The sequence below is a fragment of the Tenrec ecaudatus genome, chromosome 13, assembly GCF_050624435.1.
Source record: "Tenrec ecaudatus isolate mTenEca1 chromosome 13, mTenEca1.hap1, whole genome shotgun sequence".
NCBI lineage: Eukaryota > Metazoa > Chordata > Mammalia > Afrosoricida > Tenrecidae > Tenrec > Tenrec ecaudatus.
In genome coordinates this window covers 32,210,440-32,232,970 of record NC_134542.1, presented here as the reverse complement: position 1 = coordinate 32,232,970, position 22,531 = coordinate 32,210,440, and the positions used below count along the sequence as shown (strand labels likewise).

At 43.2% G+C, this 22,531-nt stretch overlaps 1 protein-coding gene across 4 annotated transcripts in view; it reads left to right on the top strand.

The window, feature by feature from the left end:
• Positions 1-22,531, top strand: part of ADAM23 (ADAM metallopeptidase domain 23) — a 189,989-nt gene that overhangs the window by 43,789 nt on the left and 123,669 nt on the right. For all 4 annotated transcript variants that reach the window (XM_075530315.1, XM_075530314.1, XM_075530316.1 and 1 more), the window contains exon 3: positions 66-142. In XM_075530315.1, the coding sequence (XP_075386430.1) occupies positions 66-142 (77 nt within the window). The remainder of the gene's footprint in view (positions 1-65; positions 143-22,531) is intronic.

The window sequence follows — 22,531 nt, the reverse complement described above, 5'->3', positions numbered from 1 at the left end:
TTGGTATGGATTTAATCCCCTTTAAAAACAGGACATCAGGCTAAATTTCTTTGTCTTTTTCATAGGCTGTCCACCTGGCCCAGGCAAGCTTCCAGATAGAAGCCTTCGGCTCCAAATTCGTTCTTGACCTCACGCTGAACAAGTAAGTCCTTAGTCATAGCCCTTGTGAGAAATAAGTGTACTAATGTCTTGCCTATGATATTGTTTAGTCCAAATAATTGTCATCGAAGCAATTGATGTTTCCCCACTGGTTTTATGTCAGACATACTTAAAGAAAATGCAGTCTGCTTCGAATGAATTCCCTTTTTTCCATCTTTTCCTGAAAGGAAAGACATTCAACCCTTACCATGTAAACTATGTCACATACAAAGGGTTCCTTAGACAGTTCTTCGATACTGTGATTTAAAATGAAATAACCATTTGAGTAATGATAGTTAATGAAATGTTAACTGGAGTGCTACTCTCTGTGAAAAGCATTATCAATTATTGATTCAAGTATGATTTGACCTGAGTCTAGAAGTTTTTTCTGTTGTACTGTTTGCTATGAAATTCACACGACTTAAATAGGAAGAACAAAGACAGATGCAAATCAGAATTTTCCTGATTTTCTCAGAGCTGAACGTATGTTTATCTTTGAACTTCACTTCCAAGTTGAAACCGGTTGTACAAACAAAACGCCTTCGTACAACATGTGAGCAAGAACTATCAATTTAACCCAAACAAAACTCACTGCCATCAAGTCGATTCTGACTCATATGCATCCTGTAAGGCAGGGTTGCCTTTCTTCACCAAAACAGGAAGTCATTTTTCCCTCCCGTGGAGTGGGAAATGGGTTTGAACTATCCACCTTTTTGCTAGCAGCCGCGTGCTTTAACCACTGCACCATCAGGGCTTCTTTGCCTTAACTGGGCCCTTCCAGGACAGCTAGTGGTGACAGAGATTTCCTCTCTGCTTTGAACCCCGGTTGTGGAGGGGGCTGGCTGCTCGCCCCCCAAGGTCAGCAAGGCAACAGCACCAGGAGCCCCGAGGGAGGGACTCTTTCTACTGCCATAAAGTGTCCCCGTGTCCGAAACCCACAGGGCCAGTTCTAAGCTGTCCTCCAGGGTCCACTCAGCGGAAGAGTAGACTCATTGGCAGTGAGGTTGGTTTGGTTTTGGTTACGGTATTTAGTTTTAGAAAACTTTAGTCCATCATTATCCTGATCAGGACCGCATCGCTGCAAGAGCAGTTCCATTCAATGCTCTTGGACACAATCATGTCGCCTCCACCACCTGAGACGTGGCCGAGAAAGTAAAGAACAGCGATGGCATTTCGTGTCTGCCACGTTTTGTGCGTGTGGCAGAAAAACCAGCGCAGAGTCAGCCTGGGGCCTCCTTACGTTACTGCGGCTTTAAGCCAGGATGACTCAGCATCACTTCCAATCCCTTGTGCTCAAGGTACTGCAGGCTTTCCTTTTTCGGCTGCTCAGCTCTGGACGGACTCCTTTTCACCACGCTGTGTCAGCAGCAGGCCTGCCGCAAAGCTTGGTCTGCCAGGTCTTCAACTCTGTTGAGTGGCAGGATCGGGCTGATGTCAGTTGTTCCCTTAGCTCGTCTGCAGCGGGCAGACTGCAGCGGGCAGACTGCCAGACCTTAGCTCCCTGTGACCCCCAGCTCTCCTGTGTGTTTTGCAGCCGCAACAAAGCCCCTCACTGAATGAGCAGATGACACAGAAAGGGTGACATGGGTGTCTAGCACGCATGGCACAGAGAAACACACCCGGACATTGTTGCCCACGAACACAGCCCACGAAAGCATCCGGTCGAATGCCTACTGTTAGCAGTCTCTGCCCTGAGGAGCACAGAGTCAAGTGGGGGGAGGTTGAGAGGAAGAAGAGTGAAAACTGTGTTGGTAGAGGTTCACCAGGAAAGCCCCGGCAGCACCCAGCAGAGGCAGCCCCGCAGCCTGGAGGAGTGTGCAAATACGACTTGGTCGAGGTGCTATTTGAGCCCAGTTTTGGAGATAAGGTGCGAGTCAGAAGCAAGCTGTTGAGGATGGGAGGCAGGGGGAGACCATAGAGGGGCATTCCAGCCAGTGGCGCCATGTGGCTGCAGAGGCAGGGTCCAGTGGCCGTGGCTGTGTGTGCAGGGGGCACGGCCCTTCCCTGAGCTTTCCTTTGCAGGCCAAGAGTGAGGCAGAGGGAGAGGCGTACACAGAGGTCGTCGGCCACATCATGGATCCGGCATTCCAGGCTCATGGGCATGGCTGTTACTCCTGAGACAGTGCAAAGTCAAGTCAGGAAGGACCATCGGTCCTGTCCTAATGAACTGCTAGGAGGGATGGAGGAGAAGAAATGCTGTCAAGACATTTTTGCTGGTGAACATCCGAGGGATTGAATAGACACAGATGACAAGGCCGAGCGAAGCGTTAGGCTGACCGAGGTGTCTTGATTGGACAGTTGGGTGGAAATTTCAATTTCCGGTCGAAACAGGTTGCACCAGGGAAAGGGAGGTTAAATGAGTAAGAGGGAGCGAGGAAGGCTGTGAGATCAGAAGAGACATAATAGATTTGCGGGTCTTTGAGACGGGCATGATGCCATGCCTAGGAAGGAGCTGAATCTAACTGTCTGGTGCTCAGGGGAGGACAGAGGGCTTCAGATAATAGACCCCAACGAATGAGTCAGCAGAGCCAACACATGGCAGTGGACGGTGGGGGTTCCACCGTTGAGACTGCAAGCGCCGAGGCCCTTGTGAAATATCCAAGAAGGACAGAGTGTGGGCTTGCCAGAGTGAACAGGGCCAGGGAGATGGTGGCTGATGTGGAAATGAGGTTAGAAACGAGGCAGGGACAGAAGTGTGAGGCTATTATTGCCTATGGTGAGGAGTTTGGATGGGCTTTAAGCATGGAAATAATATAATCAAGTTCATATTATATTTGTCGCAAAGTGTCCTACTCTTGTCCCCAGAAGACTTTTGGTCACATTGTTATCAAAATGTTCTGTTTACATTCGTTTTATTTGGTTTTCCCTCTAGATCAATCACTGCCCCAAGTTATAGAAGGTTTTAAAAAGGATGACTAGATCAATACTCTTAATGTGCATCAATCTTTGGAAATCTCAAGGAAGGGCGGTGTCGAAGGATTGCTTCCTGCGTCTGAGTGATTAGAATTATGCCGCAATCCATATTATTTGTAGGCAAATTCACTGATATCTTCAGCAAATATTTACTGAAAATAACTTTGATCAGAGATGTACTGTGGTCACTGGCATGGGTTCTGGAGTCCAACGAACCAGACTTGAATTCAGGCTGCCATTTAATAGCTATCTGACTTTTGGCAAGTTTCTTACCTTCTTTTTAAATTAACAAGTTTATTCAGACATAATTCCTATACCACAAAATGTACTCTTTATTAGTGTACACGCTCTTCAAATGATTACTTAGCATATTGAGAGAGCTTTGTTCTAGCAGTACTACTACATTCCAGGACGTTGTCATCACCCAAGAAGAAACCCAGCACCCATTCTCCGTCACTCCCCAGGTCCCCTCTCTCTCTCCGCTGTCAACTCTTCGACTGTACGCGGTTGTCTGTTCTGGACAGTTTATATAAATGGAATCATACAATACTTGGTCTTATGGGCCTGGTTTCTTTCACTTAGCTTAAAAATTTTTAAGAGCCATGCGTTTTTAAAAAATCATTTTATTGGGGGCTTATACAAGCATCCATTGTGTCAGGCACATTTGTCCATTTGTTCCCATTATCATTTTCAAAACATTTTCTTTCACTTGAGCCCTTGGTATCAGCTCCTCATTTCTTCCCCCTCCCTCCCTCACAAACCCTTGTCAATTTATATTATTATTTTTTCATGTCTTACACTGACTGATGTCTCCCTTCATCCACTTTTCTGTTGTCTGTCACCCAGGGAGGGGGTTATAGGTAGATCATTGTGATCGATTCCTCCTTTCCACCCCCACCTTCCCCTTCCCCTCCTGGTATCACTCCCCTCATTATTGGTTCTGAGGGGTTTATCTGTCCTGGATTCTGTGTGTTTCCAGCTCTTATCTGTACCCATGTACATCCTCTGGTCCAGGTGGATTTGTAAGGTAGAATTGGGATCATGATAGTGGGGTGGGGGGAGGAAGCATTAAAGAAGTAGAGGAAAGTTGTGTGTTTCATCGGTGCTATACTGCACCCTAACTGGCAAGTCTCTTCCTTGTGACCCTTCTGTAAGCGGGTGTCCATTTATCTACAGATGGGCTTTGGGTATCCACTCTGCAGTTCCCCTCATTTACATTGATATGTTTTTTTTATTGTTCTGGGTTTTTCATGCCTGATCCCTGATCCCATCAACACCTCACAATCACACAGGCTGGTGTGCTTCTTCCATGTGGACTTTGTTGCTTCTCAACTAGATGACTGCTTGTTTGTCTTCAAGCTTTTAAGACCCCAGGCAAAGAGCCATCCGTTTTTTAGCATATATCGACACTTGATTTCCAATTATGGCTGAATCATATTCCATTATATGTTTCTATTAATTCCTTAAATTATATTTTCGTGCTATAAGAACTAAATGGGATGATATCCAGTGCTTACATAGCCTTGCTAGTGGAGGGGGTGGGCTTAATAGATGCTTGTAACGATGATTAATTACTGTTACTGCAATAAGACTGGTGGTTCCACATTGAGCAAGATTTGATGGAGTTTATGAGCTAGTGAGAACAGTAGAATAAGTCTTATAAAAAGAGTGATTGTCTTCCCTTTGGCTGTAGTCGGGATCCTTCCTGACTTCAGTGAATGAGAAGAAGACTGTGTGATCTTGTCCCTGGACTGAAGGAAATGTTGCATAACATTTGACTGGTGCATGGCTGATATAACTTCAAGGTAGTGAGCACTGTGAAAACACTGAGCTTCTATTGAGCTGAAAACATATTTGTGATAGATTAGCTGTTTCTCACATTGTCCTGCAACTGCTTATAAGGCACTCTTTAAAAAAAAATCAAAAGACTTGTTAGTATTGGACATTTAGAAGTATAATTTCCCAGGACATCTGAGTGGGTCCAATGTGAATGCTCACACATGTAGTAGCATGTTCTATTTATTATGGGTAGAGACTATGATCCATTTGGTCTTTCCCAGAGCCATGAAGGATGAACTCTCAAGTGTATCAAATACATTTTCCCCCCTAAAAAATCAGCAGTATATTCCCACACTGAAAACCACAGCCAGATGCCATTGAATCAATTCTGACTCATAGTAACCCTGTCTATGCTTTCTGAGACTGTATATAATTTTTATTATCAAATACGCTTAATGGGGCCTCTTACATCTCTCCCTCTTTAAAAAAAATCATTTTATTGGGGGTTCGTAAAACTCATCACAATCCATCCATCCATCCATCCATTGTGTGTCAAGCACATTTGCACATATGCCACCATCATCATTTTCAAAGCATTCTCTTCCCACTTGAGCCCCTGATATCAGCTCCCCATTTCTTCCCCCTCTCTCCTGCACCCACCCTCCCTCATGAACTCATGATAAGTTATAGATTATTAGTTTCATATCTTACATTGCCTTCCATCACCCCTCATCCATTTTCCATTGTTTGTCCCCTTGGGAGGGGGTTATAGGTTGATCCCTGTGATCAATTTCCCTTCCTCCCCCACCCTTCCCTAATCCTCCTGGTATCTCTACTCTCATTGTTGGTCCTGAGGGGTCTATTTATCATGGATTTCCTCTGTTGGGGGCTCTTATCTGTAGCAGTGAGCATGTTCTGATCTAATCCAATTTGTAAGGTAGAATTGAGGTCATGGTAGTGGGGGAAGGAAGCATCCAAGAACTAGAGGAAAGTTGTATGTTTCATCAGTGCTATACTGCACCCTGACTGGCTTGTCTCGTCCTTGTGACCCCTCTGTGAGGGGATATCCAATTGTCTACAGATGGGCATTGGGTTCCCACTCCATGCCCCGTTCACCTTGGATATGGTTTTGTTCTGGGTCTTATATGCCTGAGACTGTATATCTTTGTGGGAACAGAAAACTTCTCTTTTTTTCTTCTTCTTCTGTGGAACAACTGGTGGGTTTGAACTGTCCATCTTGGGGTTAGCAGCCAGTGGTGACCCGATAGCTCCTTCGAATGTCCCTAAGGGAACACCAGTCCGTGTCAGCAAATGTAGGAGTCTCAGATCCTCTCCTGTACATTTGTCTGGAATCATGTCCAGGGAAAGCTCTTATTGGGCGAAATCCTGGAGACATCACCATTAGGTGGCTGTAACCAAACACCGAGAAGAGGCCCTGAAACTAAGTGGGTAAAGACTGCTTTGAAACAACCTTGGCGTTGGAAGCGGGGGTGGGGCGGGCGGGGGGTGGGGGTCCTGAAAGCTGTATTATTATTATTGTGGAATTTGCGCTAAGCTAAAATAACCATGCGATTGCAGCGATCAACTTCACGCGGGTTGCATCCCACGTCACAGAGTCAGGCTTTGCAGTGAGAGCGGAAGCGGAAACGGCTGCTCTAGGAGAAATGCAGGGGCAGGTGGCAGCTGAACAGGTGTGGTCTTTTGCACACGCCCTCTCCGACCTCTCCATTTCAGGGAGAGTGCAATGGCTTAGACATCATTTCTAAGCAGTGCATGGTATATCGAGAGAGCACCACAGGAGACGTGTAACCCTGTAGTAGGCAAACACTTTGCTCCTCTTCCAAATGTTCTTCCAGAGCAGAGGACCCCACGCGACCTCTCTGCTTTGGGAAATGCTAGAAAAGGACTCCCACCTTTCTCGATTCCTGTTTAGTGGGAGGACGGACAATTGGTCAGAGCCTAATATCCATTGGGTCACGAATGGGGCATTGATAAAGCGAAATTCTTTACATATAAAAAAATAGAACTATGCATTCCTGGGGTCCTAAACCCTTGCCCATCATCATTCAGAGTACAACCACTGGTCTGTGTTTGCTGAGCGACAGAGGAAGAAGAGGAGTTCTAGGGATGGGAGGAGGGGATCGAGCGTGCGGCTAATTGCTTCCCGGAAGAACTCTCCCCTTTGCCATCAGCCAAAAAGCACTGAATGACGCTTGGTTACCAGAAGCGAACATTTTGGTCAACAGTTCTATGGAATAACAGAATGAGGTAATTCCATGGAAGCATTTTAGTCAAGAGTGGAAAGGCTTAGGACAGAATTTCAAATTCTCATGGAATTCAGACTTGTCAGAGTCCTGGAGGCCATATAATCCCCTCATACTTTTGGCCTGAGATAATCTTTAAATCTTAAACCAAACCAAAAACAAATAAACAAACAAACAAAACCCAAACCCCAAACAACTAAACATCCCTGGTAGTTCAACTTGACGCTAACGTAAATGATACCTGCCTCGAGCATTGTGGTTCTGTTATGGTTGCCAGGTGCCCGTTCTGACTCAAAGGGACCTCATGGACAGCAGAATGAAGCACTGGCCAGCCCCAATCCATCTTCACCATCCTTGTATGTGTGGACTGATTATTGCAGCCACTGGGACATTCCATCTTGTTGAGGTTCTTCCACCGTTTTCACCGACCTTCTGTCATGCATGATGTACTTCTCCAGAGTATTCTGTCCTGATAACATGTCCAAAGTATGTGAGACCTGGTCTTACTATCCTCGCTTTTAAGAAGTATTCTGGCTATACTTCTTCCAAGGGAACTGCACTCATCCCTCCGGCAGTCCGTGGCATATTCAGTACTTGGAAGGGGATCAAATTGACAACAGCAGCTGAAAAGAGTAGACAGGAAACTTACAGGGCAATGGATTTCTATTCATGGGGGAGGAACGACCTAGGTACGGTGAGTGAGAATGGACGCACAACTTGAAGAACGTAACCTAAGTCACTGGATTGTACATGTAGAAATTGTTGAATTCGTGCAGATTTTGTTGTATATATTTTCAAGAACAAAAAAGGAATAAACTATTTAAAAAGAAAGTTCCTAGTCACCCTCCCTTCCCCCCCAAAGATGGCACTAGGCTTTGTTAGTCTCTGAGACCATTGTCAAGTCCGGGGGAGAGGAGCCTCCCATTTGGGAATCAGAACATGCAGCCAGGTACGTGCTCTTGCAGGTCTAGCTCCTCTGTCTGCACCTGCAGATTCACTGGAAAGCCCTCATCCATGGTTCCAACCATATTGCCCAATCTCAGTTGATCAGGAAATTTGTCTTTGGGGACAAATTTGTCCTTCTTGGCTCCATCCTTTCATGTGCATTCTCTGCTTTGTTGGCTAGAATGTGGCAGGATCACTGGCACCTCAAGTTGACCTCATAAGACCCTGGGGGAGAGACACTGCTAAGTCATATCTAGATTTGGCCAGGAGACACATATACAAGATTTGACATTGGGCCACCAGGCATCTCATAAAAAAGCTGCTGCTGAGAGTGGGGTCCTGGGCATGCTTTCTGGGGTTCAACTTGGATCTTTAAATTAAGTGGTTTGTCATGTTGCTCTCGGTTTCAGAATGAAGGGTTGTGTGATATTACTTACTCATAGACTTCATTTTGTAATTGAAGCAAGACTTTCATCTACAAGAATAATGATGCTATAGACCTTGTGCTGGCTCGTCACTAGACCCATCCTCATTTCCATTGTGCTACTAGACCCATCCTCATTTCCATTGTGTTTACTAGACCCATCCTCATTTCCATTGTGCTACTAGACCCATCTTCATTTCCATTGTGTTTACTAGACCCACCCTCATTTCCATTGTGCTACTAGACCCATCTTCATTTCCATTGTGTTTACTAGACCCACCCTCATTTCCATTGTGCTACTAGACCCATCCTCATTTCCATTGTGCTACTAGACCCATCCTCATTTCCATTGTGTTACTAGACCCATCCTCATTTCCATTGTGTTTACTAGACCCATCCTCATTTCCATTATGCTGCCAAGTTGGTTCTGACTTATAGTGACCATATAGGGCGGTGTAGAACAGCCCCATAGGTTGTAATCTTTATGGAAGCACATGTCTGTATCTTTATCTTGCAGAGGGTCTAGTAGGCTTCACCTGCTGACTCTTCTGTTAGCAGCCCAGTACATAAACATTGAACACCAAGCTTCCCTTTACCCATATGAAACTATTAAAATTCCCAGTAGTTAGGCGCTCAGCTATTCATGGAAAGGTCAGCCGTTTGAACCCACCAGCCACTCTAGAAGAGAAAACACTTGCTGGTCTGTTCCTGTAAAGCTTACAATCTAGGCAAGCCTTCGGGACGGCTTTTACTCGGAATTGGCTCCCGGGTGCACAAGGACAGCAACAACGAGGGAGATGAGGTTATTTCCTTTTATAGCCGAGGAACCCGAGTCCTCTGAGATTCAGTCACACGCTGAGATTCAAGCACAGCCTGTCTGCTGCAGAGCCCAGTTGGGTGTGAACGTCGGACAATCGATTAACCGTTGTGCTGAGCAGAATTGTAACAATCCGTCAGCTGTTCACATGAAGTGAGATAAAAGATCTTAAACCTCTTTTCATCTGTTTTCAACATATAAAGAACCTGCAGAGTGCCGCCTCCCAATCTAGACTAGATGGGAGCATGTACATAAGTATATGCAAGACATAAAACTCACAACACATGGAACTCAGGAACAGGGATGGGAATAGAGATACCAAAATGGTAAAGGTAAGAGGTGCGGGGCGGGGGGGGGGCACTGATCACAATGAATGACACATAGCCACACACCCCTAGCCAGGGGGAAGAACAGCAGAAACCAGAGAGGAAGGGAGACAGTAGTTGGTGTGAAATTTGAAAATAATTAACAATCTACAGTCTATCAGGGAACCACGAGGGAAAATAATTAACAATCTACAATCTATCAGGGAACCACGAGGGTTGAGGGTGGAATGGGGAGGAGGGAGGGAAAAAAAGAGGAGCTGAACCCAAGGGGTCAATGGAAAGTATATGTCTAGAAAAAAACGATGGAATATATGTACGAATATGTTGGATACAATTAATGTATGGTTTATAACAAGAATTGTAAGAGCCCCCGATAAAATGATTTTTATTTAAAAAAAGATAAAAACAAACAAACAAAAGAATCTGCAGAAGATCCCCAATGGGATTTGCAATAATCATATTTGTTGAGCAGGGCCATAAAACATATTTATTGATTGCTTATTGCAGAGAGGCATCCAGCACAAAGGAGCCGCTTGTTAGTGGGTATATCTGTTTGTCTCTCATAGATAATAATCAATCCTCCCATACTTTTAAGTGCCACTTTGAATGATAATGCCTCATTTGCATCAATGTACTTTAAGACAAGCGAAACTACTTTGGTGATTTTGAAGAAGCTTTTGTGATAATAGGGAATCTTAAAGCTCCCCCACATTGCTGTAAAAAATGGGTTGCCATTGTGCTGTATGAAATGTAGTGTAGATTAATACTGCGTTTCGCAGTTCCCAGAGATCTAGTTCTATTTTAAGCTTTCCCCAGTTGGCTCATCCCACTTGGGATGAGTTGAGTGTTTTTTGTTTTTCCTCGTTGTGATTGTTACTTACTGTTGAGTTGTTCCTCAGCTCATGACGCCAGTGGAACGAAACGCTGCCCAGGCTTCTACCACCGCAGGCTGGTAGTCAAATCAACTTGCTGTGATCCATAGGGCTTCTTTAGCCACCTTTTCTGTCCCTAGGGCATTCTTTTCTGTTTAATTCTGAAGCTCTTTGGCCATCTTTTTATTTGGTTAGGTGGAGACTGGTCAGTCTCCCCGGGCCTATCAGGTTGAGGAGATAGTCCTATATTGAATGCTTGGTTATTATTGTTATCCTTTGCTTCTAATGACTCAGTTTTATACTGAACAAGTCCAGAAACTCTTGGAAAAACTTAAAATGAAGTAAATATTGCCTAAGCTTTTGTAAGCACTAATTCTATTTCTTTAGAATGTGTGCTTTGAAAAAATGGTTTGAGGATCACTTTCACAATTAGGTATGATAATGATAGACAAATGAAAGAGTAATCCTCACAGCCAACTTTGGGAATTTGCAAATTGAAGCCTGCCTTCCACAGATAGATGAAATCCAATATAACTCTTTCCCCTCTATCACATATAGCTATTCTTCACAACAATCAATCTCATTTTAACAGATAATGAAAATCACATAATTTATTGGCAAGTTTGGATATTTATATTATTGCTTTATGTAATTTTTAGGTGAAAATATCCACCAGGTAACATACACTCATTCAACAATTTCTGCATACACAGTTCAGTTATGTGGATTACATACTTCAAGTCAGGCAGTGTTTTAGCCAGGCTTTTTCCAGTACCATTAAGATAAACTCACTCTCCCCTAAGTTTTGCTCCTAAGTGCTCCCATGTCTGTTGTCAGCTTGATTCCTTGTAGATAGTTCTTTAAATGAACACAGAAGTTCAGGATCAAGCAGACTGTCGTGACTGAGTAAGCTAAACGATGATGTTTGGTCAAAGATGACTTCATGGTGAAGGAAAGAGGATGCTTGCTCTCTGTCTACAGCAAGAGATGTTCCTACTGCCACTTCTTCCTGCTTATTGGCTATCGTCATGAAGGAAGACTGGGGCGTGAACCACCAGGCTCAGGTAATCAGGTAGGCGGGAGGAGCTGGACTTAGATTCTCTAGGTTCCCCAAAATGAGAAAACTGATTACCCAGAAAAGAGGAGATCGTTGCGATTTCCCCTAGCACCTAGGAGGAAAAATTGGGCATCAACGAATTTCTCACACGATCACAGGGATCTTAATGGTCAGGGGGGGTTATTGTTGCCGTGGGGTACAGAGCATTTAGAGAATCAAGAGACTATTTCTTGACTGATGAGATGAATTAAAAGAGATCTTTTGAGGTTGTCCACTTTAATGCAGAATGTAGGAAAATATAAATTAATCTTGTTTGGAAGTGAATCATGATGACAAAATGATGGAAAAGCATCTGAGGTGAATTAATTATGGCAGCTACTGAATCTAGATATTACTTTTCTGATAGTTAAATGAGAACAGCAACACACTGGGTTGTATAATTCTCATTACGTGATAAGGGGATTTTATCTGTCTATGTAGATAAATGTTTTCCTTTGACCTTGACAATAATGGTTAACGTCTGCATTCATGGTTTTGTAAATGGCAAGAAATGTTAGTTAAATGGACTTCTCATATTGACCTTCTGTATTAGCCAAGTGTATAACATTTTTTCTAACCTCAGTGAGTAGATCGATAGGTTTCCATTGATTGAAGCCTTTATAGACTCTTCCAAGTACCTTCTTTCACAAGTGTTTATTGAGTACTGGGCACTATGGGAGCCCCACAGAACCCTTTCCCTCATGAAGCTTACAGAACGCGTAGACCAAAACAGGTTCACAGGAACGTAAATCCAGTCTGAAACGTGTCGGGGATGTGAAAACACACGATGCATTTCTCTCTCACATGGCAAGGAGATCTAACCCAGAATAGAGGGGAAAATGTGTAGGAAGCTCAATGTTCAAGTAGTTAAATCTAAACTCAGACTTGAAGCTTCTTTACGAGTTTGCCTGATGAAAGTTTGAAGGGGAAGAGAATGCGTAGGCCTGGAGGTAAGGAAATTGAGGTACAGAGAGAAAGATTAATTAACTCAATCACACAGCTAGTCAGTGGCAGAATCAGAGGCAGATCCCAGAATTGCCATTTTCAAATCTTAAGAGAAGGAACATTTTTTTCAGTGATACAGAAATCCCATTAAATTGGTCTTGAAAAGTTCTATACAGGTGAACCTTAGCACAATAAAATGTCTCTCTCCTGTCTTTTATATTTTGCTTTATATCCACTAATCTTCCTTATATGTATCTAGCTCCAAAGAATATTACATTTCCCTTTAGGCACTTTATCGCTTTATATAAAGTAGAGGCTCAACATCAGGGACTCATTAACATTTTTGGCCATCACCTATTTCCAATCGATTTTAAGTTATTTCTACACTCCTCCTCCACATTGCTCATGTACTACTAGAATCCTCATAGAGAGTATTTTTCTTAACCTTTTAATGGTGAAGATTATCCTTGTTGTTAGAAGCTGCCCGTAAGAGACTCATGGCGCTGGGATTGGACCACTGTTTCTCAGTGTAAGTTTGCGTGTAGCGATGATGCTGAACTGCTCTCAGCAGTCCCCAGACCAAGGCAGGCTAGGAAGAAAGATTATTTGTAGTATCTCCTCCTTAATATTACACTTTCAAGTGTAGTTTGTTATGACTTGCTTATACGGGTGTTTTAAGTCATCTTCTGTGTTAAAAGTCATGTGCATTAATACCATATATACTCATGTGTAAGCTGAGTTTTCCAGCACATTTTGAATGCAGTTTTTGTGGAAAAATTAGGTGCCTCAGTTGATACTCCGGTTGGCTTATACTCGAATATATATGGCACTAAATTATGTTTAACACCAAAACAATTTCAAAGAAACCTCACTGCCATCAAATTGATTCCAACTCATAGTGACCCAATAGGACAGGATAGAACTGCCCCTGTGGGTTTCCTAGATTGTAACTTTTTATGGGAGTAGAAAACCTCTCTCTCTCTCTCCTGTGGAACATCTGGTGGTTTTGAACTGCTGACCTTGTGGTTAGTAGCCCAACTCTTAATGGCACTATGCCATCAGGACCCTTCCCCCCAAATTTAAGACATCATTTACATGTAAAATAGTTTAAAAATATCTTCCTTACAGGATAATTTTTTAAGTAAAAGGGTGAAAATCTGAAGCATTATAGAGTTCACATTTCATTTCTTCCTCCTTTATTTTATGCCTGGGTGACTGCATACAATCAGACTAGATTTTGTTATAAGGAGGATCTCACAGCATACAGATAAGACTATCTATGTCTTTTATGATCTCTAGCATTACTTAGAGACTTAATAGTGTCTGAAGCTCATTCACATTACTGCTCATATTTATTTATTAAGCACTGACCTGGTACTAGACACTATGGGTGCTTTGCTCTTTAAAGCCATTCAGAAAGTGGTAAAGGGCTTCTTTGTATGGCTGCCCACACTGGCCCCCCTCGCCGTTTTTCTCCCCTTCTTTCTGAACTGTGCTAGTCTGTGGGGTAACAAAGAAGAACAAAATGCAGCCCCGTTACGGAGCCCATGCTTAGGGCAGGGTCATGGGAGGCCACACAGGGGAGGGTATGTTGGGACTGAGTTTGGAAGGATGAGTAATTCCAGGATGAGGAGGTCAGCTCTCTGATGATGGGACCACAGCCCTTTGGAGCACTTGATTTTGTTGGTGGTGGATGTGTACCACACAGTGTATTGTTGCTGCAGGTAGTAGCTGGTGTGCATCTTTTTTTCCCCCTCCCTAGTACTTCTACCCGTTGCAGATTAAACACTAGGAGTAGCTTGGTGAATTGCAGACATGAAGTCGTGGGGTTTGCTGACATTAAGAAGGGTGCGTGCGCCCGCTTCTCCTCCGGGAGTTCTAGCTGACTGTGGCGGTGCCGTCACGGATGCACTCATGCCTCAATCAGAAGGGTCACCTCCCACCCGCCGTGCTTTCAGAAGTAAATAATGTATCTACTCTTTCATCCGCTTGCTTTAGGTATCTAACTTTGAATATCATAGCTTTGCGTGCCTTTGATTTGGGGAGCTATAAAAAATGAGTGAACTGAAAGACATTATTAGATCAGTCTTTCTCCTGAGAGCAGTTGAAGGCAGTTTCCAGTTCTATGGATTAAAGGCCTCAGCTTTTTCTGTACCCACATTATGAAGAAAACACCCATGCCACCCTGTTCTTGGTTTGACTTTATGCCCCCCTCCAAATAGAAGGTGTTTTGAAATATTTCTTTATGACTAAAATATTGCATGATGGGACTCAGTCCAAAGGCGGCTCCGACTGCGGACCCATCTCGAATCTCCAGCAGCTGTCGTGATGAGGCCAGGGGTCCGCCATATGAGCAGAGTGGGTTGCAGACCGACCGAGCGCTTAGAAGGGGTGACGGAGGCTTTGGCACATGTTCTAGGCACTCAGTATGTGTGTGCCTTGGTGGATGGGTAGTTAGGCAGGTGTGTGTGTGTGTCCACCCCCACCCCACTGCAAGTCATTTGACTCTTTCTTTCCCGTTTTCCTTTTTGATTTTTAAAAGGAGAAAAACAAAAACCCAAGAATATAGGAGTGGAAGGGGAAGAAGGAAATTCTTCTTCTTCAAGAGGAGGAAAGGCATGACACTCACTCGATGCAGAAAGACTCGAGAGCTTTTTCATGAAAGTCAGAAAGAAGGCAGGCAGGGAGGGAGGGAAGGAATTAAAACAACTGTTTCATGACTTGCTAAAAAATGTATTTTTGTTGTTTTATATGCAAGAAATTCTTCTTTCTTGTTGTAAAGACTCATGGATAGACTCGCTTTGTGTTATGTTGTTCAGAAACTGATGTCAGCACAGAGAATCTCATGGATCCATAAATCCAATTGTCATTGAGCTGATTCCACTCAGGTCTACCCACGGTGTCATAGCAGAATGACATTACACAGGATTTTCATATCTGACCTTTTGGAAATAGATATTCAGTTCTTTGTCATGCGGTGGATCTGGATGGATTTGAATCACCAACCTTGCAGTTAGTAGACCACAGAATAAGCACTTCTGCCACCCAAGGACTCCCATAGTCCAATATCCATCATCATATACTAAAGCCATAGAGAGAGCCAAGAGATAATGATATTTTTTTGGCTCTTCATTTGAAGGCCACTTCTAAATAAGTAATAGTTCAATCACATTTTAAAATAAAGAGAGAACAAAAATCCTTTCATGCTGCTTGGCATCTGTTTAGCATCGATTTATGAGTTTCTACTGGTGGTAATGGATGAAACTATGTTCATGGATTACAACTCAAGACTAAACTCCTCTTAACTGGACAAATAGGTCACATCATGAGAGATGGAGAAAAGGCTGAGGTTGTCAAGTGTTTTGTCTTGCTTGAATCCACAATGAATGCTCATGGAAGCAGCAGCCAAGAGATCCAAAGATGCGTTGCATTAGGTAAATTTGCAGCACAAGACCTCTTGAGAGTGTTGAAAAGCAAGGATGCTACTTTGAAAATTAAGGTTTACCTGACCCAAGCCATTTTCATTTGTCTCATGTGCAAGTGAAAGGTGGGCGTGGAATGAGCACTAAGGGAGACCGAGGAAGAGTTGATGCATGTGAATAGTGGTGCTGGAGCGGAATGGTGAAAGTAGCATGTGCTGCTGAAAGAGATCCGTGTTGGAAGATGTATGATCAGAATGCTCCGTAGAGGCAAGGATGGCAAGCCTTCGTCTGACATACTATGGTCATGTTGTCAGGAGGACCAGTCCCTGGCGAAGGACATCATGCTTGGTAAAGTAGAGGGCCGGTGGGCGAGAGAAAGACCCGCAGGCGATGGCGTCACACAGTGGCTGCAGCAATGGACTCAGACACAGGGACAATTGGGAGGGTGGTGCAGGACCCGGCAGTGTTGGGCATCGGGCCTCCATGAGCCAGAAGCAACTCCGTGGTACCTACAACAACAACATTCACTCACGCTGGCCTCTAAACAATGGCCTCGAGGAAGGAGGCAAAACCTTTATGTTACGGAAACTTACAAGCAGCCCAGGAGGCGTGTTGATTTAATTTTGTCTGCTAACCCAAGTCCACTGGTTCAAAGCCACCAGCCTCTCCATGAAAGAAGGAAGTGGCAGCCTGCTCTGTAAAGATTCTAAAACATGCCAGTCCAAATCACTGCCATGGGGTCGCTTCCAACCCACAACTCTGCAGCCGTATTGGGCGGGTGCCCGCTGTCCCATGATGAGTGAGCATCAACTCGTAGACACAACACAGAACCCTGAAGTTGAGAGGGACTTATAAAGGCTGCAGAGTTGCTTAAGAGAGGTTTAATGAGGAATTCTGCATGAAATCGATTTTATGCATATCTAATCATAATATGTTGGAGCTAAGTAGATCCTTAAAACTCAAACAGTCAAAGTCCCTGGCTGATTGTTGAAGCCCTTCCTAGTCCAGTGGAGAACTCTTGGCTACTAAGAAGTGTGCAGACCACACTAGAGCCCTTTTATTCTATCTTGTGTGTTTCTGGATACCATTTTCTCTTAGTTTGGAACCAACTCGATGGCCCCTAACAACAGCCACCATCCCTTCGTTCTAGTTGCTGGACGTCAAGGCCATTTACTCCTGGACATGATTAATCTACTTCCTTCCGTTTTTACCACCTCCCTGAACATAGCTCCTGGGATTGCTGTTTGTGCCCAAACAACAGAAGTTCTGCTCAGAGGCCCATTACCTAGAATGAAAAAAATTAGGGTTTCCAAGAAAAAAAAAAAAACTTGGGAAAGGTACGAGAGAGAATTTTCTTAATACATGAGAAATACTGTCTTTAAGCAAGTAGGAAGTTATTTATTGTACCTCCTTGTCAGTATTCAGTACTGTTAAATAGCAGGAGTTTTTTGTAATTAAAAACAAAGGTATTTTAAAGTCCCTAAGAACGTTCTGCAAGGCTAAAGCCATTGGTTTTCATTTGGTCGGATTTTCATGTCTCCATATACTTTGCAACTGAGCTGAACTTAATGTAGTCTATTGAGACACAAATTTATTGCTAACCACCCATTAATAGATATAAAACCTAAAATGCTGAATATAATTTAGTTTTACTTCTAAAATTGCACTAAAGTACCATAAAACATTTTAGCATTGTAGAATCAGAATTCATTTAAATTTGTTTATGGAATCATCTTTACAGAAAAGAATAAATTATTGCAATTTTTCACAAAATACCAAAAATTAATTTGCATTTTATCTGATTGTATGGAGAATAATACTACTGAACACGCATTGATGACTTCTGCTTTAGTTTCGAGAGTGATGGTGGTGTTTGGAAAAATAATCTAGAATCCACCGATATGAAATACCATGATTTGGTATTTATCATTTATTTTTTTCTTAAGCTGATCTGATTAAACCTACCTTTTGCTTGCGGAAAACAGGCACCTTATGGACGAGGACCTGCCTTTACCTTGGCTAACCACTACTCAGACACTGTCTTTGCTGTAAACAGGTCATTTTCTGAAGATGCTGTGTACTGAGTATTTCCTCAATAGCTATAGTTAGGTAGGTTCTCCTGTGTTACCGATGAACCAGAAGAAATGTTTCATGTCTGTTTTAAGAATTTCAGAATTTTTTGTAACTACATGCTGCTTATTGAATTTTTCCATCTAAGGCAAATACTTGTATTATTGAGGAAAACAATGTTTTTCCATAGACTCTGAATAGCAGTAGAAATGAAGTCAGTCACTCAGTATATCACGGTGGTTATGATTGACAGCTCCTCAGTTTTAAAGTGAGCTTCAGGTGCAGAGCGTTGCATTAATAATGCTCTTGCCCGTGGTATGCATCATTGTCTGACACAGGCTCCTATCGTTGTAAGTCTCATTCTTGTTCAGCTCCAGCTTTTCTTATTCTCCCTGTCCCAATCCTAAGGAAGTAGTCATCCCAATGCGTTATTGTTGATTTTAAAAATATGTTTCTGTGATATATATCTTATAGCTCTGTGGGCATATAGTTTTATTTTGCATGGTTGGGTTATGCCATAGTGTTTAAGAGCTATGCCTGTAACTGGGTCTATCGATTTCAGGGGTTCTCAATACGTTCATCGCGATCGACTAGTAGATCGCAAATGTAGTGTGGGTACATTGCATTGCAATAAAAAATAGACATAAGTCTATCATCAATCCTGTCACTTAATTGATACACAATGCAGCCAATCAGATGCAATCTTAGCTGTCAAACTCATGCAAAAACAACTGCGCTAAGTGCAGCAAAACAGACCAGCTAAGTTATCGCCAATTTTTAGACCTTGTTTTTTTTTTCTCTTAAACGTAAGAAAGGGTATTAAAATGAGTGGGGGAGCTGGACCAAGTAAGAAGACAAAAACGTATCACTTTTGGGAACCGATTACAAGGATCCACATGTGACCTCCTCCCTGGGAGATGGACGGCAGAGAAGGGGGGGGGGGAGACTCCGGATAGGGCAGGATATGACAAAATGACAATCTGTGGATTGTCAAGGGCTCGTGGGGGAGGGGGTAGCGGGGAGGGAGGGGAAAAAAGAGGACCTGATGCAAAGGGCTTGAGTGGAGAGCAAATGCTTCGAAAATGATTAGGGCAGAGAATGTACAGATGTGCTTTATACAATTGATGTATGTATATGTTTGAATTGTGATAAATGTCGTATGAGCCCCTAATAAAATAAAAAACCAACGTATCACTTTCATACGGAATGGGAGATTTCGACACTACAAGCCGACGTTCAGCTGAAGTCCAGAGCGCAGGAACAGTCCTGGAACGTACTCGCAGAGGGAAAGCACCCAAACATGAGAACATGTGCTCCCTCCTGGACTGCGTGATTGGGCTCCACTCATTTATGTGAGTCAGCCTTTCCCACCTAAAGATCATTAGTCCAAGTACCGTTCCACCATGACTGATGATCACTTGGGAGTGTGCTTGAGGCTGGCTGTCAGCAGCTCCTGTCTGGACTAGGCATCCCTCGCTCATTCCATTCAGTGCAAGCCCTAAGAGTAAACTCAGGTAATGACAAAAAATGTACATAGCTAATTGTGTTGTGCAATTTGGACTCATGCGGTTATGCAAGGTACATAAACACACATTGTACATATAAAGAATTCTCAATGCATTTATGAATAAATGAAATAAATAAAAGTAAACATAAGTTTTGCATTGTTGTAGTTGGCAGATCATTTTGACTTGATCATTTATAAGTAGCTCGCATGCTGACAAAGTATGAGCACCCCTGCTCTATTTCATACATATAACAATATCAGAATACCCTACAGAGTATATTCAACACAACTTCTAGTTCCCCAGAAGTAGAAATCTATATGCCCTGACTCTACACTCACAGGTTTAATGAACCTGTAGACCTGCTGCCTGTGGACACGTGTAGGAATCTCTCCAGTATGTACCCCTAGACTCACTCTGGAGCAGGATTGCTACAACTTCAGATTAGGCACGTATACACTTAAGTTTAAAAAGCGTTCCAGGAAAGGTGCACTCTTCTACCCCTGAGTAAAGTATATGATGTTCATAAGAATGGTCAAGTCCCATAGTAATTTGTGGAATAGGTCAAGTCATTTTTCCCCTTTAGGCATAGTTATTTTCTGTATGTTGAGAAGCTAAATGCCTACTTTTATTGGTTAATGATTTTAGAAAGATAAGATGAAGTCTTAGGAGGTGAGGCAGCATCTCCTTCAGTATAAATTAGCTCCCTTGGGTTGGCATTAATTTGGCGAGGCCCCTGTGGTCCTTAGAGCAATGAGGTTTTACTATTCTTGTGCACGGTGTTGTGTGGTGTTGTCATGGAGTTAATTTGGAAAGTTAGCATAAGCAAAAGGGGAAACCATATTCACTTTGCAGATTGAATTCCAGTTATTTAAAGCCAACTGTCATCCTATATGCTAAGAGAGGCATGGTGTCCATGGCTCAGGAATGCGGCTTTCAGATACCATCATCTTACAGGAGACGAGTCAAGAAGGTACAAGGTTAGATGAGAAAAGCTAAGTGGTCAGGAAGAAAGGAGAAGAAAAGGGGACATTGATCAGCAACCCTTAGAATCATGCGTGACACGAGGCAGGGACTCAATAAATATTTGTGTAGCGAATGCGGTATTGTGAAAAGTAGTGTGTATTCATTATATAACCCAACCCAAACTCACTGGCAGCGAATCCATTCCGACTCATGGCGTCCTTACAGGACAGCATACAACTGCCCCTCTGGTTTTCTGAGACTCAGAGAAGCTGGATTATCGGAAGAAGAATGTGGCATCAGAACTGGAGGAGAGCTTTTTAACAACCTATGTGCAAATTACAGAGGACACAATCTCGCTTGCTGAAAGTGAGGAGGACTTGAAGCGCTTGTTGATGAAGATCGGAATTTGAAGCCTTCACTATGAATTACAACTCAGTGTAAAGACCAAAATTCGCATAACTGGACCAATAGGTAATATCATGATAAGTGGGGAAAAGATTAAAGATGTCAAGGATTCATCTTGCTTAGATCCCCAATCAGTGCTGACGGAAGCAGCAGTCCAGAGATCAAAAGGTGCATTGCGTTTGGTATGTATGCTGAACAAGACCTCTTTCAAGGATGTTACCTTGAGGACTAAGGTATGCCTGACCCAAGCCATGGTGCTTTTAGTTGCCTCATGTGCATGTGAAAGTTGGACACGGAATAAGGAAGAACGAAGAAGAGTTGATGCATTTGAATTGTGGTGCTGGAGCAGAATATTGAAAGTACCACGGACTGCTAAAAGGAAAACCAATCTATCTTGAAAGAAGTACGGCCAGAGTGCTCCTTAGAGGCAAGGATGGCCAGATTGCCTCTGACATACTTTGGACATGTTGTCAAGAGAGACTAGTGCCCAGAGAAGGACATTGTGTTTGGTAGAGGGGCAGCAAAAAAGATTCAGGCTCTTGAGTTAGCTAGTTTATTGTGCCAACCAGGCTGATAAACACATGTAGGTTTAATTGAAGGGTGGAGTGATAAATGGCTTGGTGAACCTCGTCTTCCTAGTTCTCGGGTCTTTTGCTTTGTGATGTTCGCAGCAGGGTGCAGCTGCCTTAACAGTTCCCTGCTTCAGCTTGCAAGGCTGACTTCCTGCAAGACACCCCCAAGGAGAAGCCACATGGACCTACGACCTACCCCAGTGCAGCCCTGGGTGCTGGAACAGCCGTGTGGAGACCCCTGCCAGCACTGAGATGCTTACACATTCACTGACTCGATTTTCCTCCTGCAGTCGGCATCATAGTGTGTGTTTTGTGAGATGGAGGAGGATTTGTGGATTGGTGTTGAACAAATGGGTTAATGTTGGACTTGTGGGCTTGGGCAGCACTGGGTTGGGATGTTTTCTTGATGAGCACTTACCCTTTATATAAAACTCTTATACATGAGTTGCTGTGGATTTGTTTCTCTAAAGTTCCCAGACCGACACAGCCCTCGAGAAGACAGTTTCGCACAGTGGCTGCAACAGTGGCCTCAAGGATAAGAACAAGTGTGAAGGGGGCACAGAACCTCGCCATGCTCTGCTCTGTTGTGCATGGGGTCACGTTAATCAGAACCGATTCCATGGCCCCTAGCAGCAGCAGCAGCAGCAGCAGCAACAACAACTACTACTTCCACAGGAATGGAAAGCCTCATCTTTCTCCCATGTATTGCATACAGATAACTATATTGATTTACATTTTGATTCTGCCGTTGGGGAAATGATGAAAACATGATGAATCTCAGTGTATTAAATTGTAAGTAGATTGATGGAAGGACCAACCCAAGTGCAGTATGTGAACCTGTGACATGAGAGGTGTTTGATAGTTGTTTATTTCCTTCAACCCAGGGCACTTTCAAGGTTTTATTTTTCAAGTATTCAAAGTTGATTCTGGCTTTTTTTTTATGGCGGACACACCAGGATTTCTTTTTTAAATAATTTTTTCGGGGGCTCATACAGCTCTTATCACAATCCATATGCCCATCCACTGTGTTAAGCACATTTGGACATTTGTTGCCATCATCATTTTTAAAACA